Source organism: Haliotis cracherodii, unplaced genomic scaffold (genome assembly GCF_022045235.1).
Source record: "Haliotis cracherodii isolate W230 unplaced genomic scaffold, xgHalCrac1.p SCAF_9, whole genome shotgun sequence".
NCBI lineage: Eukaryota > Metazoa > Mollusca > Gastropoda > Lepetellida > Haliotidae > Haliotis > Haliotis cracherodii.
The window spans coordinates 13,445,724-13,465,516 of NW_027266343.1; the positions used below are offsets into that span (position 1 = coordinate 13,445,724).

The 19,793-nt window shown below is 43.8% G+C and overlaps 1 protein-coding gene across 1 annotated transcript; it reads right to left on the reverse strand.

Annotated features, from left to right (window-relative positions):
• Positions 1-2,748: 2,748 nt before the first annotated feature.
• LOC139453276 (salivary peroxidase/catechol oxidase-like) lies at positions 2,749-19,543 on the reverse strand. Its single transcript, XM_071234910.1, has 13 exons — positions 19,486-19,543; positions 18,061-18,220; positions 16,467-16,654; positions 15,350-15,535; positions 13,796-13,880; positions 12,421-12,545; positions 10,442-10,543; positions 9,509-9,613; positions 7,470-7,987; positions 6,313-6,533; positions 5,328-5,497; positions 4,693-4,795; positions 2,749-2,812 (listed from the first exon to the last, which is right to left on the reverse strand). Exons 1-13 carry the CDS (start codon positions 19,541-19,543, stop codon positions 2,749-2,751), a joined length of 2,085 nt encoding a protein of 694 aa, XP_071091011.1.
• Positions 19,544-19,793: the final 250 nt, after the last annotated feature.

Consider the following 19,793-nt stretch of genomic DNA (forward strand, 5'->3'; position numbering starts at 1 on the left):
AATACGAAAGTTATGCAAAAATAATGAGCTGCATGTGGACCATTTACGACATGGTCTGGACCAGCTACTTGATATGCTGAAACAATTCGTTCCAGAAAAGGATTCACACCCAAACAGATTGCTACAAATGCTGAACAAACAGATGTTGTAAAAATGACTTGTTCGGCTCCCATGTTTGTGATTGAAACTACAGTAAAGTACGGTTATAACGAACTCAAAGGGACCACTAATTTTAGTTCGTTATAACCGAAGTTCGTTATAAGCATATATACAGCATAACTACAGGAAATAGTCGGACCAAAAACGGAAGTTATATCCGTCATTACGTTATAAGCGTGTTCGTTATAACCGTAGTTTACTGTATATTACATTTTTTTGAACAACAACAAAACATCCCGCGCCTGAATATCAAATGGTGGGTGTCTTACAAAACTGATCATTCGTGACCAACTCGTGTAATACCGGGACAAGCCGAATAGCGACTCGTGCCCCTCTGGCGTCCATTTATGCGACCGGGTTCCGTATTAGCGCAAACGGGCCTACCCAAAATGCGTAATGGTTCACATATATTTCCACATATATCATATATATTTCAGATGCAATTTAAAACACATCGGGACATACAGAATTATACAGTATGATTGAACACATTTAACTGTGTCTTGGGTATATTTTTAGATATATGTAAAATCAAAAAATATTCCTGAGGGATTCCTTGACAAAGGACTTGAAATCATACGCGCATTCGGATTGTTTTTTCGTATTTTCGCACATAACATTCATCGATAGGGGGACGAGTCTCCTGCATGTTACGGAAAGGGGCGAGTGGTGACGAATGCTGTTTGGTAACAATTTCGACTTTTTTTTTTCAATAAACCGATTTAAGTTTCGATTAAAACTTCCTTATTAAATCAAAATCTGACGAACAGGGCCAGTTTGACAAAGCTATCTAGCGTTAAAGTGACACGCATATTTTAAGAGGCTTGCGGTAGTCGTAGCCCCAACAAAGCTTTGTGCTGCTGGGGTCAGGAAATAATTTAGCAGTAGCATTTTTAAAAATAAAATTGGAGCCGCTACGACTGTACTAGTATTTAGTAGTGAGTGAGTGAGTTGGGTTTAACGCCGCTTTTAACAGTATTCCAGTTACATCACGGCCTGTCAACTTAATGTGGGAGGAAAGCCCGAAGTGATGCAGCTCTCAGACGTTTACCACTTCGGTGAAACCAACGAGCACGGGTATGGTGCTGACAAACCTAGAAACATAATGGGCAATAATAATAATCCGGGCAAATCGGGACACGAACCCGTAATCATAGGTTTCTGGCGTGCCCAAGGGACGCAACTCTGCACAGCGAATCGCAGCGCGACTGGGCCAACCGTGCCAGCACTAGTATTTAGTAAAGTGTTGTTTCCGGGTACAGGGCATCTTCATTTAGCCAGTGTATTAAATACTGCTCAAAAGTTAAACAACACTCGATCTTTTCATATAACTTCTTATCGTATCATTCAATATTCGTTTGTGGTACCCTGATGTCAATTCGTTACCATATCATTAAGCAAGCTTCTTTTTCAATAAAAGATACATATTTCATCCTTCGTGTTGATCATGTATTAGTGAGTATGGTGTTACGCCGCTTTTAGCAATATTCCAGAAATATCACGGCGGGGGGACACCAGAAATGGGCTTCACACATTGTACCCATGTCGGGAATCGAACCCAGGTCTTCGGCGTGACGAGCGAACGCTTTAACCACTAGGCTACACGACCGCCCCTGGTTATGTATTAAGAATCGGCCGACTGACATTAGGATCGAACAACAATACTTAGGTTCTTCATTACAGGTCAATTTTGGTAGAACAAGAATGACAGGTTTAAACTTGATCGGCACACTGGTGTCAAGGAAGAAAAATCTTGTTTTGCAATTATTTACATGTAACAATTCTAATTGAGTGTTGTCGCTCTCTATAATATTCTCGTTGTACGACAGCGGCCTATAAATAATCTAGTATGGGTCAGACAAACCAGTGGTTGATATTATGAGCAACGTTCACAGGGATCGGGGTACGATGCAATCGCTAAACAAAGATCTGAGGACATCCCATTACGGGTGACGTCAGAACGGCCTTTCACCCGACCAATCAAAGCGTCGCATAACAGATCATGAAAGTGACTGTCAGAATGTGTTTTCTAATTAAGCAACCTCGAAAACGTTAACATGGGGTATTCCGAACGACTGTTTCCGTCAAAATTATCGGCTACCTCTCGCTTCAGTGGGATAAACATTTGAACGGAGGGGGCATTGTACAGTACGTGGGAAGCACTGCCATACAATCGCAACAATATACTAGACATTCCGGAATGTTCGTTTGTTCAGTTTTCAGTATTTAATCGAGAACGGTATCAGCATATTTTTCAAGCGTAGTCTGAAATGGAAGTCGCCGGGATGAAACGAGTGCCGTTAAGCTCGAGAAAGCTGCTTACTAATTGACTGCTGTCGACTTCGTGTTAGTCGTTTCAGTGGTCGGTCAAAGTTCCTGAAAGGTCGGTCTGACGTGATTGTAATGGGATGTCCTTAGATCTTTGTTTAGCCGCAGCGAGAACTTAGAACTGATTTTAATCCGATTTGGTAGGATGACATTTAATACCTAAACGTCATATCAGCTCACTTATCCAAATGCTCAACACACACACACAGAGCATCCGACCACCATACAATTTATTATGCACATATACAAAAATGGAGTGATCTAGAGGACTTTCCATTTTGAGATGTCCATTTTCGGCAGATCCTCACAATCCTTGATCTGGTTTCTGGAAGAAAGACAACTCTTTAAAATAGGCAGTTTGAACAACCTTCGGATATGAATGGACTATATACGGACTAAAGTGTTCATTCTGGATTATAAATTCACCTTTCGAGCAAATACTCGGTACAAAAAGTAGGTATAAGAGTGAGTGGGTATGGGTTTACGCCGCTTTTAGCACTATTCCAGCAATATCACGGCTGGGGACACCAGAAATCGGCTTCACACATTGTGCCCCTATCGGGAATCGAACCCGGATCTTCGGCGTGACGAACAAACACTTTAACCGCTAGGCTACCCGACCGCCCCTGTCGGTATAAGAAGGAGTGGATAATCTAAAAACGTTTAGGAGGATACAAGTTTAATTTCTATCGATGTCAGTAATACTGCAACGGGAACACAATAGGTACCACTTAAAGTGAGTGAGTGAGTTGACATTTTACCGACCAATCAAACGTCGAGATGAGGAAAAAGACATGAGTAAGGGAGGTAACTCGTATTGCCGAGTAATCAAAGCCACCTCCAGTTTTAAAGGACACTAAGACATCCTTTTCTTTTGAGAGTCAGTCAGTTTTTCAACGTTTAATTGCTTGCAAACACTATCCTAACCAGTGAGTGAGTGAGTGAGTGAGTTGGGTTTAACGCCGCTTTTAACAGTACTCCAGTTATATCACGGCGTGTCAGCTTAATGTGGGAGGAAAGCCCGAAGTGATGCAGGTCTAAGACGTTTACCACTTCGGTGAAACCCACGAGCTCCTAACCAGTGAGACCGGCCGCTATGTTGTTGACATCGCCAACCCAACACTGAAGCTGCTTTGTAACTCGCATTCTGATTGGTACGTTAGACCAAGTAGCGTAGCCAATCAAAATGGCTAAAAATTAAAGGGCAGGTAATTTGAGAGAGCGAGAAGCGCGAATGGATCCAGGGCTGAGTGTAGGTTTACCGAAAATACGAGCCCTGAGATATTGATGTAACAGTATTCCAGTCATATCACGGCGTGTCAGCCTAACGTGGCAGGAAAGCCTCAAGTGATGATGGTCTCAGACCTTCATCACTCTGCAACTCACGACCACGGGTGTGGTGCTGACAAACCTTGCATTGTGCGCCTCAGACGACGAGGCCATCCGTGCCACCATGTTGGGTTTAAAACCTTGTTATTTGCTGTAATGGACTCGTGAAGATCTGGGGTAGAATAGGTCTTCAGCAACCCTAAAAGGCGACTATGCTTGTCGTAAGAGGCGACAAAGTCTGGAGGGTTATTTGTTATATTCTTTCAGAAGAAAATGCGTTTTGAACACTTATTTTGAACTAGTCAAGGCTAAGGGTATTTTAATGTTAAACTTTAGAAATATTTGTTACATATATAACTTCCAGTGACCCCTTTTACGGAATGTTCTCGTCCTTTCCGGAATGTTCTCGTCCATTGTTACGCGTTGCAAAAGAGCACCGTCATGGCTGAATGGAGATAGCGCTCGGTTCCACATTAAAAAAAGAGGTATCTACTCTACAGTGGGATTGCATCAATTCTTTAACACTGTAGGTTTATCTCCAAAATGAAGAATATCTTCATAAAAATGACCACAACTACCTTTAGGATCATTAACAACAAAACATATGTTCATTCGGCTCAGACCATACATGTATATCGGTTTTGTTGGTTTGTTGTTTAACGCCGCATTCAGCAATATTCCAGCTATATGACGGCGGTCTGTAAATAGTCGTGTCAGGACCAGACAATCCAGTGATTGTGCATGGAGCATCGACAAGCATCAACCAAGTCGGCGAGCCTATTCTACCCCGGATTTTCACAGTCCGATGAGACCAAAAATGATGATAAAAAAAAAATATTTAAAAACATATTTGGATATGCGAAAAGCAGTACATACGTGTCGCTTGTAGACCGGAAGCTGTTTGGCTGTATTTTTGTAATGCCGGTGTGATCACACATGACCCGGGAAAAAGTTACCTTGCGAAGCTCTTCAATTTGCTCTGAAACAAGAAAAGAATGTTGAGGTATTAGACGAGAGCAATGTTTCCCTTCTCATTCAACGCGACACTGAACAGTCCATTCCAAAGCAAGTACAGTGACGCGAGTGAACAGTGTTCCACGCCGCAGTGAGCAATAATACAGCCAAACTAGGCGGCCTGTAAATATTTGAATAAGTCCAATGACGAAGCATGAACATCGACGCCATCGGGATGACTTGCAATCAGCTAAAAGGAATATTTAGGCTAATAAGTGTATGTAGAAAAGAATCAGGAGTTGCATCTGTAGATCCCCCCCCCCCCCCCCCCCCCCAAAAGAAAGAAAAAAAAAGAGAAGCAAAAAACAAAACATATAAATAAAAAAAGTAATTCATTCCAAAGAACGGGTCCTCAGTCATAGTGGGCCCAACAGAAGGCTATTACAGGTACAGGTTCGTGTGGAGAGGAATACACGTCTGACTTATCTGTTTGTACATAATCATCACGGATCACTTTCAGTCCAAATCGAATTATTAATTTGATAATAAACACGTACCTCTTGTGAAACGCACGCTTTCACAAGTTCTCTCATACCAAAATCGGTCGCCATGCTTGAGAGCAGAAAACTGACGCCCGAGGATACAGGCGAATGTGGGCCCGACCAACCCGCCGTTGTATGGCCTCTCACTGATCCCAGCGGTGAAGAGGTCGATGTCATCTGGGTGACTGGCGAACAAGAATAAATGAAACGTTTTTAAGTGTTAGGACGCCAATTCAGTATATTTCACTTAAAGCTGTCAGTAACGGCAAATGATGGAAAACAGCTTAGAAGAGCATCAGAAAACCAAACAGGTGGAAAGTAGCATCATGGCTTTCTAAAGTGAGCGAGTTGTGTTTGCACGGTAGTTCAGTAACATCACATCTTCCCGAGGCAAGGGAGTTGACCGACTGTAAAAGTCCAGTTACCGCCCTTGTCGAACTCGACTGGAATATCTGGGCTCGATCGCAGTGCCATCAGTGGATATTACTAGTTATGTCCTTTCAATGTCCTTCCTTTTGACCAATCAGATTCCATCTCTCCTATTACTTGCATTTGCTTCAAACAAAACGGCGGCGCCCAGTCATTTGATCTGATCGATGATCAAGATCTCTATTGTAATGAAACGGGTCTTACCTCGCGAAGTGCATTAAATCATGTCAACGAATCTGATCACCCGAACCCGTTATGCGCCTCTTGACCAAGAGCCGTCGCTGAGCCATTAGCGACGTTCAACTCGACGTTTCGCTTCACTTTACAATACACATGTTACACTGTGTATCGATCGAATGCTTATGATGTCAATCAATGGATTGTCTGGTCCAGAATAGATTACTTACAGACCGCCGTCATAAAGCTGGAATATTGCCAAGTGCGGCGTTAAACAACAAACAAACAAACAGTTCCGAATCCCAATTCCATGACTGTGTTGATAGCTTAATAACTAAACTCTTAACAGACTGAAAGGAACAAGACCCTACACATCAACAGACGAAAAACTTACTCGTACAGTGACGACAATAATTCCTTTTCTTGACTAGTATGATCGGTCATGTCAGAAAACTTTTGGAACGCTTTCAGTCCACAGAATTTCCTCCATGCGTTGTAGCCAGGCAAGCCATGGTCCCGCCCCCGCTGGATGTTTAACGCTGCAAGGTCCAGTTTGTTGCCATCGGCGTCCTCAAACAGGTGGTCAGTGACCTCAGGGCTCAGGAACCGGTTAACCTTTAGCAGGAGAGAAGTTTATTTGATGTTTAACGCCGCAATATTTCAGCTATATTACGCCGGTCTGTATATAATCTAGTCTGGACCAGACAATCCAGTGACTGACAACATGAGCATTGATCCATGCAATTGGAATCGATGACATGCATCAACCAAGTCAGCGAGCCTGACCACCCGATCCCATTAGTCGCCTCTTAAGACAATCGAGTATGAAACGTTATTGCATTACACATTTTTTTGTAATCAGCGTAATAAGATTGAGGTAATGTAAAATCTTTCAAGACCACAAGCTGGACAAATTATAGAGGATTTTTTGCAGTACCTAAAATATCTACCTTCGAATTCGTGTGAAAATTATAAATCGTACAGTGTTTCTGAACTTTCAATTTAACCCGAAAGATTCCTCAGGTCCTAATAGACTCTTTACTATAAATAATCGTTACCCGTGACCTGATTTGTGATGATGCGGTGTACACAGGGACCACTATTGATATATCTAGCACAATGAGCAATCACCTGTTGACTTGCTATTATAGTGAGCGAGTTTGGTTAAATGCCGCTTTTAACAGTATTCCAGTTATATCACAGCGTGTCGGCTTAATGTCGGAGGAAAGCCCGAAGTGATGCAGGTCTTAAACATTTACCACTTCGGTGAAACCCACGAGCACGGGTATGGTGCTGACAAACCTAGAAACATAATCGGGGCGAACAGGGATTCGAACCCACAATCATAGGTTTCTGGCCTGCCCAAGGGACGAAACTCTGCACAGCGAATCGCAGCGCCTTAGACGACTGGGCCACCCGTGCCCCCCAGCTGGGTATTATAAGTGCGTTATAAAAGGAATAAATAATAATAACATTATCTCTAAATAAATATAGAAACGCGGGTCCAAAACCAAAGAAAGAGGTGATCGAATATTAGAAGCCCATGCCTACCTTTAAACACTTGTCCTCCGATAGTCCACGCATCCATTGCCTTGTGACACAGTGGTTTTTGGTCATCATTGCTGTATCGCCAAACGCATCACTGAGCTTTATTGTCACATTGTCACCCAAAGACGTCGCGCCGCGGATCTGTGAATGGCCAAAGCGGAAGGCGGCAGTCGCAAATGAGTTCGTGATAGTTGCATCTATGGCCCTGTGCTTGCTTTTCGGAGCTAACAGATCGAGAAGATCATTGAGTAAATTGTCTTGATATTTACTTGGCGTGGCATCTTCTGAATCGAGCTTGTACTTCTTCATCTCGTCCCCAAGTACGATGGGCAGAAACTCGTTGTAAGTAATCACTTGCATCATCGCGCCTACAATTTTTCGGGTTTCTTGAAAGACTTTCTCGTCGTCGTCCCTCCATGCCTTGTTCATGGCACCTAGTTGCCTGGCAACGGCGTTGTGTTGTCTCAGCCACACAGTGTGGATGCTTGCCAGACCAACCTGTTCGTTCACCCGGAAGTCGCCTGAAGAATGTCATTGCCAAAAAAACCACAAATAAACAACGTATCTTTTGATAGCATTGAACATAAGATTAAACCAAACTGGTGTTGAGTAAACACCTCCATGCCCTTAACCCTATACACCTTATGAGCGAGTTGGGTTTAACGCCACTTTATTCCAGTTATGTCACAGCGTGGGAGGGAAGCCCGAAGTGATGCAAGTCTCAGACGTTTACCACTTAGGTGGAACTCTCGAGCACGGGTTTGATGCCGATAAACCTAGAAACACCCGGGATTCGAACCCACGATCAAGGGTGGTAACTCCGCGACTGGGACACCCGTGCCTCCGGTACCGAAAGTACCGAAAGATATACTGATTCTGAAAAGAGTTGCTTTTTGAAGAACTAAATATTTTTCATGAGGAATTGCAGGACTACAATCATAATTCGAAACTAACCATTGTACAACTCCCTCCTTATGAACCACAGTTCAGAGAACGACATTTCCGACCAGAAACGTGGAGGAGTGTTTTATCTGTCGTATTAGCCGAGAGAAAAGCGGAAAATATATATTTAAATTGGGCATAAGTTGAAACCAATCGATGAAGCTGACAACGCGTTTAGCCTTCGTTTCAGTACTGTCCAAATCGCCTTAAGCACGTGCAGAAGATTACCAAAATCGAAAATGCGGTACGTCTGGTCATTCTTGATAGCAGTACTGGGCTCGGCAATAAGGATGAGAGGGGAGTGAGTGAGTTGGGTTTAACGCCGCTTTTAACAGAATTCCAGTTATATCCCGGCGTGTCAGCTTAATGTGGGAGGAAAGCCCGAAGTGATGCAGGTCTTAGACGTTTTCCACTTCGGTGAAACCCACGAGCACGGGTATGGTGCTGACAAACCTAGAAACCTAGAAACATAATCGGGGCGAACCAGGATTCGAACCCACAATCGTAGGTTTCTGGCGTGCCCAACTCTGCACAGCGACTCGCGGCGCCTCAGAGGACTGGGCCACCCGTGCCACGGGATGAGAGAGGAGACAGAGATATTGAGCATGTCGGAAATGGAGGAAAGCTGAGACAGGAGAAAGCTTGATACAGGCGACTATGCTTGTCGTGAGAGGCGTCTAACGGGATCGGGTGGTCAGGCTGGCTGACTTGGTTGATGCACGTCATCGATCCCAATTGTGTGGATCGATGCTCATGATATCAATCACTGGATTGTCTGGTCCAGACTCGATTATTTACAGACCGCCGTCATATAGCTGGAATATTGCTGATTGCGGCGTTTAACAACCAACCAACCAACCATTCTAGCTATATGAAGGCCGTCTGTAATTATATCGAGATCGAACCAGACAATCTAGTGATTGACATCATGAGCATCGATCTACGCAACTGAGGAACGATCACATTCATGAACCATGTCAGCGATCCCGTTAGTCGTCTCTTAAGACAAGCATTGGTTGCTGAAGACCAATTCTAACCCGGATCTTCACCGGTTCACACACACCCCATGGACAAAAGCCTATTCCTTGTATTAGCATTACCTGATTTGAAGCATTTTGTTGATCCACATGTGTTGACGTTAGAGGGCAATAGATCGGCAGCAGGGCATCCATCGCGACTCGGCATCCTCTGGCATTTCATCAAACCTGGAAGAAACGGATGGTATATCATCGATTGTCCACCTTGTCGCATCCTACAACAAATTCCCCTTACCCTCGACTTGCACAAGTCTCTAAGTTATTGGTTTAAATTATGACAATTTCTAGATTATCTAAATAAGAACAAGGTGCCCCTGTTAGAGATTGGTATCCTGTACTGTGCGCTTATCTAGACTTGACTAAGGATAGAATTACTCGACACCCATTGACATATTCAATACAGCCTTGGAGCAAGGCTACCTGTACCCATTCGCAACCAAGGCATCGTTTCTGAAATGATCGCTTATCACCAGTACAGAATTATCTCGCTTATGAGCTTGATGTCGAAACCAATCGACGTGTCTCTTCTGAACGAGACTAAGGGCCATCTTGTTTTGTTTGGACATTTTATTCAGACTGAAATAAATTGGGAACAAGTTATCCAACTTAGGACCCCCGCTCCGTCCATGAGCATAAAGTTAGCTTAACGTTAAGATGTCTACTTTAAAACAGTCACTCTTAATGAAACCAATATCCAATCTCCATACAAGCCCCCTCCCCACTCAATATCCAATGATCGGTCCCTGACTACATTTTCGTATCATTGACACTTGACATACTGCCACGTGATAGCATGAACGGAAGGAGTATAATCTCAAAGTATTAACCCACGACAGAACGAAAGGATGCTAAACGTTAGAAGAACCAAGTTGAGGTCAGTCGAACATTGATTGTCCTACCAACCAGTGCCGTAGCCAGCCTGGATTTTTTATAGAAAGCATTTTTCCTTGTGAAAGTTAACTTGAATAAGAAATGAATAATCTTATTTGCACGTACCTTGATTAAATTCCCTCAAGGAATCCTGTTCCTCCTTGGACGACCCATACACGTTCGATGCGTCGATGTAAGCAGTGATTTGATTCAACTGTTCAACTGGAGCTGAAGATTAAGTTAGTGGGGTTTAACGCCCATTTTAACAGTATTTCAGTTACATCACGGCATGTCAGCCTAATATTGGAGGAAAGACCGAAGTGATGCAGGTCTCAGACGTCTCGGGGCGAACCGGGATTCGAACCCACGATCATAGTTTCTCGCGTGCCCAAGGGACGCAACTCTGCACAGTTAATTGCGGCACCTTAGACGAAGTGGCCACCCGTGAAATATTGATTCTGAACACAGTGCTTTTAGTACAACGAAATATTTTTCACAGGAATAGCAAGAATACTTATAATTCTAATTCGAAACTAATCGTTATACAATTCCCTGGCCCTCCATATTGTAATTTGAAACAGATTATTGCACGTGCATGCACGTGTGTGTCACTGCTTGTACTAGTCCGGACTGATCGCCGAGATACCAAGCCGCAGTTTAACAAGAATACCCCACTCAGACACAGTATACTGACTCCGAGCCGACAATGCCCCTTAATGCCGAGCGTGAGACACGGTAACAACAAGCACCATCTTTTAACGTCTTTTGGTATGACGCGGCCGGGGATGGAATCCCGGGCCTTCCTCTCTCCGGGCGGACGCTCTACCACTAGACCACAGAGGCGGTCTCGAAACAAATAACAGTCTCTAATATTAAAACTAAATGCATTACATCCGCGCTAGGGTTCTATATGTGTGCGTGTGTGCGTGTGCGCGCCTGCCTGCCTGCGTGCGTGCGTGCGTGCGTGCGTGCGTGCGTGGGAACGCGTTCCAAAACAAATTTAGGGACGAAGTTGCGGGCAAGAGCAGCTACATCACGGCGGTCCAAATATTCGAGTCTACACGGAAACCAGTGGTTGATAGCAAGAGCAGTGGTTAACGCACCTCTGCTTTATAGTCCAGCTTTATGACAACGGACTGTTATACTGGCCTGCCCGATCCAGGATCGATTGATTCATGTGAACAATGAAACACGTCGTTGGGGTCCGAGGACATCTTGACAACTACAATGTACCTTCATAATGCTTTGCAAAAACCTATATTTCGTTTTTGCCATTTCACGTCCTCCTAAGACATCTTCCCGAGGCAAGTGAGTTAACTGACTATAAAAGTCCAGTTTCCACCCATGCCGAACTAGGCTGGTATTATGGAGTTACATTTTGTTTGGACTGACGAGTCTATGCATAGTCCAATCAAAATCGCGCAACGAAATCGAAGTCCGGTTTGTCAACTGTCATGCAGATTTCGGTCGATTGCAGGATTTGCAAAGCATATGTGCCGCCAACTCGTTGTCAACAGATATTTTACAAATCTTTTTATGTTTTTAATCAAGGCGCTCACGTGATTTGATGCACTTCGCGATGTAAGACCCGTTTTATCACAATATAGATCTTGAGTTTTGATCATATCGTCTTGACTGGGCGCCGCCTTTTGTTTGAAGCAAATGCAAGTGATACGAGAGGTGGAATCTGATTGGTCAATAGGAGAGGCTTAGAAGGGACGACATAACTCATAATAGCCACTGGTGGCGCCCCGATCGAGCCCAGGAATTCCAGCCTAGTTCGGCAAGGTCGGTTTATGGTTTAACGCCGCACTCAGCAATATACCAGTAGTCGCCTTTTACGGCAAGTATGGGTTGCTGATGACCTAGTCAACCCCGGAATCTTCACAGGACTTTTAAAGTCAGTTAACTCTCTTGCCTCGGGGAAATGTCCAAATAGAAAATTAAGGCGACTTTTAAATGCTGAATGTTTGTATGTGTATTAAACGAAGTTTTTTGCAGGAATAAGGCCCATATCCGATACGTTTAATACATAGCATACTTTCAATTCAACCATCATCTGCTTGAGCCCAGGCGGAAAAGTGAAACTTCAGTTGACCACGTACTAATCTCACAATCTGTATTTTCCACTTGCACCGACCGAGCAAAACTAAGGCAGTTGAGCTTCTTCTTTCTTGTTGGTCCATTGAAGACAGGGTCGGTGGGCAATAAGGGTATGGGGAAGCAAGTTCTGAAAAATAATATTTATTGTCCTTTTAATATTTTGTGGCTGCATATTGTTTTGCAATACGTTGCAGCTCTTTTCTAATTTCGGATGCGACAGTTGTATGACCCATATCGAAAAAAGACCAGACACGTCACAAGATTTACGATGTATCGAACTTATTTATTCAATCGAGCCAAGGATGATAATTGTCCGATATTTTGTTAATGACTAATGACTTAATGACTAAATTATTAATTAATAAGCAAAACATTGTATAAAAAAGATGTTGCAATTGTTGTGGTTAAAGACAGATCCACTCTGGTATGTACGTCTTTTTGCACCATGACTGTGGAACGTGTATTATATTAAGTGAGTGAGTGAGTGAGTATGGTTTAACGCCGCTTTCAACAGTATTCCAGTTATATCACGGCGTGTCAGTTTAATGTGGGAGGAAAGCCTGAAGTGATGCAGGTCTCAGACGTTTACCACTTCGGTGAAAGCCACGAGCACGGGTATGGTGCTGACAAACCTAGAAACATAATCGGGGCGAACCGGGATTCGAACCCACAATCATAGGTTTCTGGCGTGCCCAAGGGACGAAAACTCTGCGTAAACCAAAACCATCTTGATGTCAAGTCTAGCCCGATGTAGTGCATGATTCAGCGTCATGAATCTTTTCGGAGACATTCATACGAGTCTAGATCTTATCTTGAATAAATAAGATTTTTTTTCAAAACTAGATATTTCTTTAAACATATAAAAGCCTAAATATATTTTTTTAACTATCTTGGAAAAATGCATTGACAGTGGGAGACCTAAAAATTAAACAATCTGAAGTAAAAAATATTCAAAATATTTTCTGGGACATGAATTCGTCGGTACCTTAATCTGGCCACGACAGATGTAACATCGTGTATCTATATATGCTTTTTGTTTTGTTTGTTGTTTAACAACGCACTCAGCAATATTCAGGCTATATGATGGTGATCTGTACACAATCGAGTCTGGACCAGACAATCCAGTGATCGACATCATGAGCATCGATACACGCAGTTTGGATACGATGACATGCGTCAACCAAGTCAGCGAGCCTGACCTCCCGATCCCGTTAGTCGCCTGTTACGGCAAGTTTGCTGAAGATCTAACCCGGATCTTCAGGTCTATGCTAGAGTGGTTGAGTATGGTTTAACGTAGATTTTAGCAATATTCCAGCAATCTCAAGGGGGGTGTCCAAGAAATGGGCTTCACAAAGTATGCAAGAGTGACATACTCACTCGTATGAATAAATTGCTTTCACAGCATCCTCGGTAACGCTGTCCAGTTTGTCTTCACAGCAGGCATATGGCTTTACGTCGTTTCCTGTCATATAGGGTTAGAGAATATAATAAGGAAAATGTAATAAGGAAAATGTAATAAGGAAAATGTAATAAGGAAAATGCATTAGTGAGGTACAGGCGAGATGAAATGGGGTTTAACCTCGTGGTCAAGATCATAGCACTTCTATAGCGACGTGCATATGCACGCGGGTGTGGCTGCCTTTAATAGGCTATGCTAAAGCCGGTTTGTAAGCCAGCTCACTGGAATATCATGCCCCAGTTTACATGGATACCAGTCCTTGTTCCATCCCTTTAGTGCCGAGCGCCAGGAAGGATAAACATCATATTCGTGTGAGGAAATCAACATCCGGTTCGTGAACTGATTGCAGGATTTACAAAGCATGTGCACTGTCAGCTTTGCGTCGACATATAGTTTGCAAATCTTTATGTTTTTCATCAATGTCCTTGCGTGATTTGAGGTGCTTCGTTAGGTAAGACCCATTTTATTCCAATATAGATTTTGATTATTGATCAGATCGCCTTGATTTGGCGCCGCCTTTTAGTTTGAAGCAAATGTTTGACATGAGAGGTGGAATTTGATGGTCAATAGGAGGGCCATAGAAGGGACATAACTCGTAATATCCACTGGTGGCGCTTCGATCGAGCCCAGAAATCCTAGTCACGTTCGGCAAGTGTGGAAACTGGACCTTTTCTCCCTTGCCTCGGGAAGGGATGACACGGCCGGGAATCGAACCACCGACCTTCCGCTCTCAAGGCAGACGCTCTATCCACTTGTCCACGGAAGCGGTCCCGGCAGGGTTAGAACTTAACACTTGCCCGCTAGCCCGGGGCTAGTACAGATTCCAGCAGGCTAGTACAAATTCCCCATTTTTCCTTTGTTTTAGTATTACAAGGGCACTTTATCTTCACCCGGGCTAGCGAAGCTTTTGAATTTAGTTCTAACCTTGGCGGTGTAAAACGTACCGAAATGTGATGAGCAATATTTCACTTATATCGCGACCTGTCAGCTTAATGTGCGAGCAAATCGCAAAGCGGTGCCACTGTTAGGCGTTTACCATTGGTACAGTACTGTAGGAAGCAAAGGATTATATGGAGGGCGACACTGGGATACGATCCCATGTTCAGTAGATCATGGCATACCCAAGGGGGGTAACTCTGGCTGAATTGCCTCAGACGAAAAATTACAAAACTGTCCACCTTGACGCCATGATATAGCCATGAGATTCATACATCATATTCTTAAATAATTCTTTCAAAGTTTGCCCAAGAAACCTTGCATCACTGCCCAAATTGAAAACGCACATCGAATGAGTTGCTGTTTTTCATCGCATATTCCATCTACCTCATGGCGGCATGTAAGATGTCGAATCTGGTCCAGGAAAACAATGGTTTACAGCATGAGCAACGGTATTCAATATTCATATTCCAATAAACTCACACAAAGTGAAAGTCAATTCTTATAATTAATAGGAGGTGTAGAGGTGTACTGACCAATCCTTTCGGTCTGCACAGGGGTGAAGATGATGTCGTGGTCTAGGAACTGCCCCCATTGCATCAACATGTGCGTGACGCCAGCATCCTCCACCACCTCAGTGCCAGCAGTGTGGAACCGTCGACTCACTTCCCGGGCGCTGGGCAGCGGTCCTTTCTTGCCCTTCAAGCGTGGTTGACTTTCTTCTGCAGTATAGTCAATGGCCGTCTCAGATTGTCAAATAGGAGATATAGAAGAGAAAAGACTTGCATATATCTGTCTTACAAAGATCGATAAAGGGCTGAAGACAAATTCACTATTCCCAGCCATCCTTAGAATTATGAACAACTTAGAAATTTGTGTGAAAACAATATTCCCCAGTCCTGGAGAATTGCAAGGTTTACGTGTTTGGCTCAGGAAACAATCCCTGTCCTAATTTTAACCATCTTCCCGAGGCAAGGGAGTTAACTGACTATAAAAGTCCAGTTTCCACCCTTGCCAAACTAGGCTGGTATTATGGAGTTACATTTTGGCTGGACTAACGAGTCTATGCAGTCCAATCCAAATAGGGGACCGAAATCGAAATCCGGTTCGTAAACTGTCGTGCAGATTTCGATCGATTGCAGGATTTGCAAAGCATGTGCACCGCCAACTCTTTGTCAGCAGATATTTTCCAAATCTTTTATGTTTTTAATTAAGGCGCTCACGTAATTTGATGCATTTCGCGATGTAAGACCCGTTTTATCACAATATAAATCTTGATTATCGATCAGATCGTCCTGACTGGGCGCCATCATTTAGTGTGAAGCAAACGCAAGTGATACGAGAGGTGGAATCTGATTGGCCCATAGGAGAGACTTCGAAGGGACATAACTGGTAATAGTCACTGGCGGCGCTACGATTGAGCCCAGGAATTCCAGACAGGTTCAGACAATCCAGTGATTGACATCATGAGCATCGATCCACGCAATTGGGATCGATGACATGTATCCACCAAGTCAGCGAGCCTGACCACCCGATCCCGTTAGTCGTCTTTTACGACAAGCATAGTCGCCTTTTATGGCAAGCATGGGTTGCTGAAGACTTTTTCTACCCCGGATCTTTACGGGTAGACTTATAAAGTTCATCTCTACTTACTATCACTATACTCAGGAGGTAGATATCGTCGGAATGGCTGATTTGCCGCTCCCCAATGCGGATGGTCCAGGTTGTTACAGCTGCCGTCGGGAGTACGATAGAGGTCCTCTTCAGAACACTCAAACGCCGCGGGACAGTCTGCCTTTTTCTTAGCACGCTTAATCTCTTCTTTTGACGCTTTTGGGTGTCTAAACGGGATATTGACATTGTTGGTATTTAGCAATATTCCAGCTTTTCCATCACTGTGGTCTACATAATCTGGATAAAAGCATGGCTTCTTTGTCTTTGACTGGGCATTTAGGCGACTGTTTAACACTACTTGTCAAGGACGGATCTTCTCCCTCTCTCCCACTGTCATAAACCTTTGATAGAACAATTTCACGGAAAACGAAGGTCTTTTACCACGGAGACATGGAAGAAATTTAATTAAATCAACAACTTATTTAAACATTATGATAACGTCACGCCATTGTTCTTGAACTTCTGAACACTGCACTGCACACTGGCCATTCTGAACATGCATTTTGAACAAGTATAACTGATGCATTTTTCATTATGCAAAAATATGGAAAGATTATATATCAACCTCATTACTTTTATGTTATTCTATGCTTTGTGCGTACGCGTGATTTTGTAGCGTTTCGTTCAAACAAACGAACATCTAGAAAAGTAATGGTGCTGACAAACCTTGAAACAATCGGTGCGAACCGGGATTCGTGGGTTTGAGACCCGGTTCGCCCCGATAACAGGTTTCTTGCGTGCCCAATGAACGCAACTCTGTATAGCGAATTGCGGCGCCCGTGCTTCTGATATATATGTGTAGAAAAACTGATATCAAACTATGAGGGGATGCGGCAACCACAGCGACTACCCAACCATCACACGGCAACCACAGCGACTACCCAACCATCACACGGCAACCACAGCGACTATCCAACCACCACACGGCAACCACAGCGACTATCCAACCACCACACGGCAACCACAGCGACTGCCCAACCCTCACACGGCAACCACAACGACTGCCCAACCCTCACACGGCAACCACAGCGACTACCCAACCATCACACGACAACCACAGCGACTACCGAACCCTCACACGGCAACCACAGCGACTACCCAACAACCATCACACGGCAACCACAGCGACTGCCCAACCCTCACACGGCAACCACAGCGACTACCCAACCATCACACAGCAACCACAGCGACTACCCAACCATCACACGGCAACCACAGCGACTACCCAACCCTCACACGGCAACCACAGCGACTACCCAACCATCACACAGCAACCACAACGACTACACAGCCATCACACAGCAACCACAACGACTACCCAACCATCACACGGCGACCACAGCGACTTCCCAACCCTCACACGGCAACCACAACGACTACCAACGACAACTACAGCTACAACAACCATCACACGTCAACCAGTTACATTTGTCTGTTTGACGCCGCAATCAGCAATATTCCAGCTATATGACGGCGGTCAGTAATACCGATATAGTCCGTATAGTCTATAGTAAGTAACTCCCTTGCCTCGGGAAGATGGGTCTCACAACGTTTCATCATAAAGTCTACTTACTTTTTCAGAAATCTTCTCAGGCGTTTGCGTTTCAGCTTCTGGTCTATCGACCTGGTGATCGATTTAAAGCTGCTTCGCACCAGTCGAAAATGAAACCTGAACGAGGATTTGAGAACCCGCCTATGCCACCTATTCCGCCTTGCATCACAGCCGGACAAGGCTGAAATCGAAGTTTTAAGTTTGTGAATTATGAAATCAACGGCAGTGTTTAAGTTATGTCACGATGTGTATGTTTGATGTGGGAGCAAAAAGCAGGTAATCCAGGTCTCAGACGTTTGCCTTTGGTAAAAAACCCAAACTGGGTTATAGAACTGACAAACCAACGATCATCAGGTCGGGCCGGGATTCGAACCCATGATGATAGTATTCTGGCACGCTTAAGGGACGCTACTCTGCATAGCGAATTGCTGCTTCTCAGTAATCGAAATATACATGTTAAAGACATGATAGTTTATCGGTCGCATCACAACAGCCTTTCTGTTCACTGAATTAAAACGAAATACCCTACATGTGAACATTATGACGGAACACAGCTCCAAAGACACGCGAAGCATGGGACCCGTGAAGGTCCGGGGTGGAATAGGTCTTCAGCAACCCATTCTTGCAGTAAAAGGCGACTATGCCTGTCGTAAGAGGCGACTAACGGGATCGGGTGGTCAGGCGCGCTGACTTGGTTGATGCATGTCATCACCCAATTGCGTGGATCGATGCTCATGGTATCAATCACTGGATTGTCTGGTCCAGACTCGATTAATTACAGACCGCCGTCACATAGCTGGAATATTGCTGAGTGCGGCGTAAAACAACAAACCAGCCAACCAGCAGCGAGGAATGGATGTGTAAAACTTTTTTAAAACCCTCGGCATGGCGACGAAGCAAACGTGGAATCCAGGAGTAGCAGGTCCTGACATGACAAAAGGGACACAACTCTGTCGCCATGAAAGTATGTGTTATTTTCATATCGGACTGCACGATGACTTTGAAATGAATTATTTGCATAGAAAACGTCGTCTCTATTGCTAAACGTCAACTACCCGCAAGAAGATCCAAACGATACTCAATCTTCTTCTCTTTACGGCAGAATATTAAGTATATGAATACAAAAAAAATAAAAAAAGATATGTACATTTAATAGCTATGTTAAGGAGCTACAGTTTCAAGTACAAATTATTCACAAACATTAACAGAAAATGGACCATGTAATAATGGTCTGACTATCAGAAGCTCTGCCCAAGTAATGTCTACTAAACCTGCACATACTGCGTGCGACCCGTTAGGCAAGCTAGGTGGTCGTGGAGGGTCTGGTGTAAATAAATAATCATTATTAATATAAATAATAATATGTGAAATAAATGACATCGATTCATCATCATCATCATCATCATCATAAATGAAAATAATAATAATAATATTCATTTTAAATACCTGCAAGAAGGAAGAGAACTAACTGAGTTTGAAGAAGCAGTGAAACTGTCGCGACCATTCTCTGCAATAAAAGAGAGACAAGTTTAGACATAACGTGAGTGGTTTTACGCCGCTTTTAAGCAATATTCCAGCAATATCACGGCGGGGGACACCAGAAGACATGTGGGCAAGGTAATACTGGTTGATGTAGCGCGTGTGGCCGCGCACCCAGAGTTAACAGGTCAGAGTACGGGTATCTTAATCCCGAGGTACATCTATCAAATCATATATTTGTCATATCAAATTCAAGTATATTTAAGGGAAGATAA

Excerpts from the sequence above, each read along its gene's own strand:
- LOC139453276 (XM_071234910.1), bottom strand. The coding sequence starts at position 19,543 with ATGGTCGCGACAGTTTCACTGCTTCTTCAAACTCAGTTAGTTCTCTTC. Across the intron at positions 12,546-13,795 it reads AAAGCAATTTATTCATACGA|AACTTGCTTCCCCATACCCT; the intron begins GTGAGTATGTCA and ends ATTATTTTTCAG. Across the intron at positions 4,796-5,327 it reads AAGCGTGCGTTTCACAAGAG|AGCAAATTGAAGAGCTTCGC; the intron begins GTACGTGTTTAT and ends TTCTTGTTTCAG.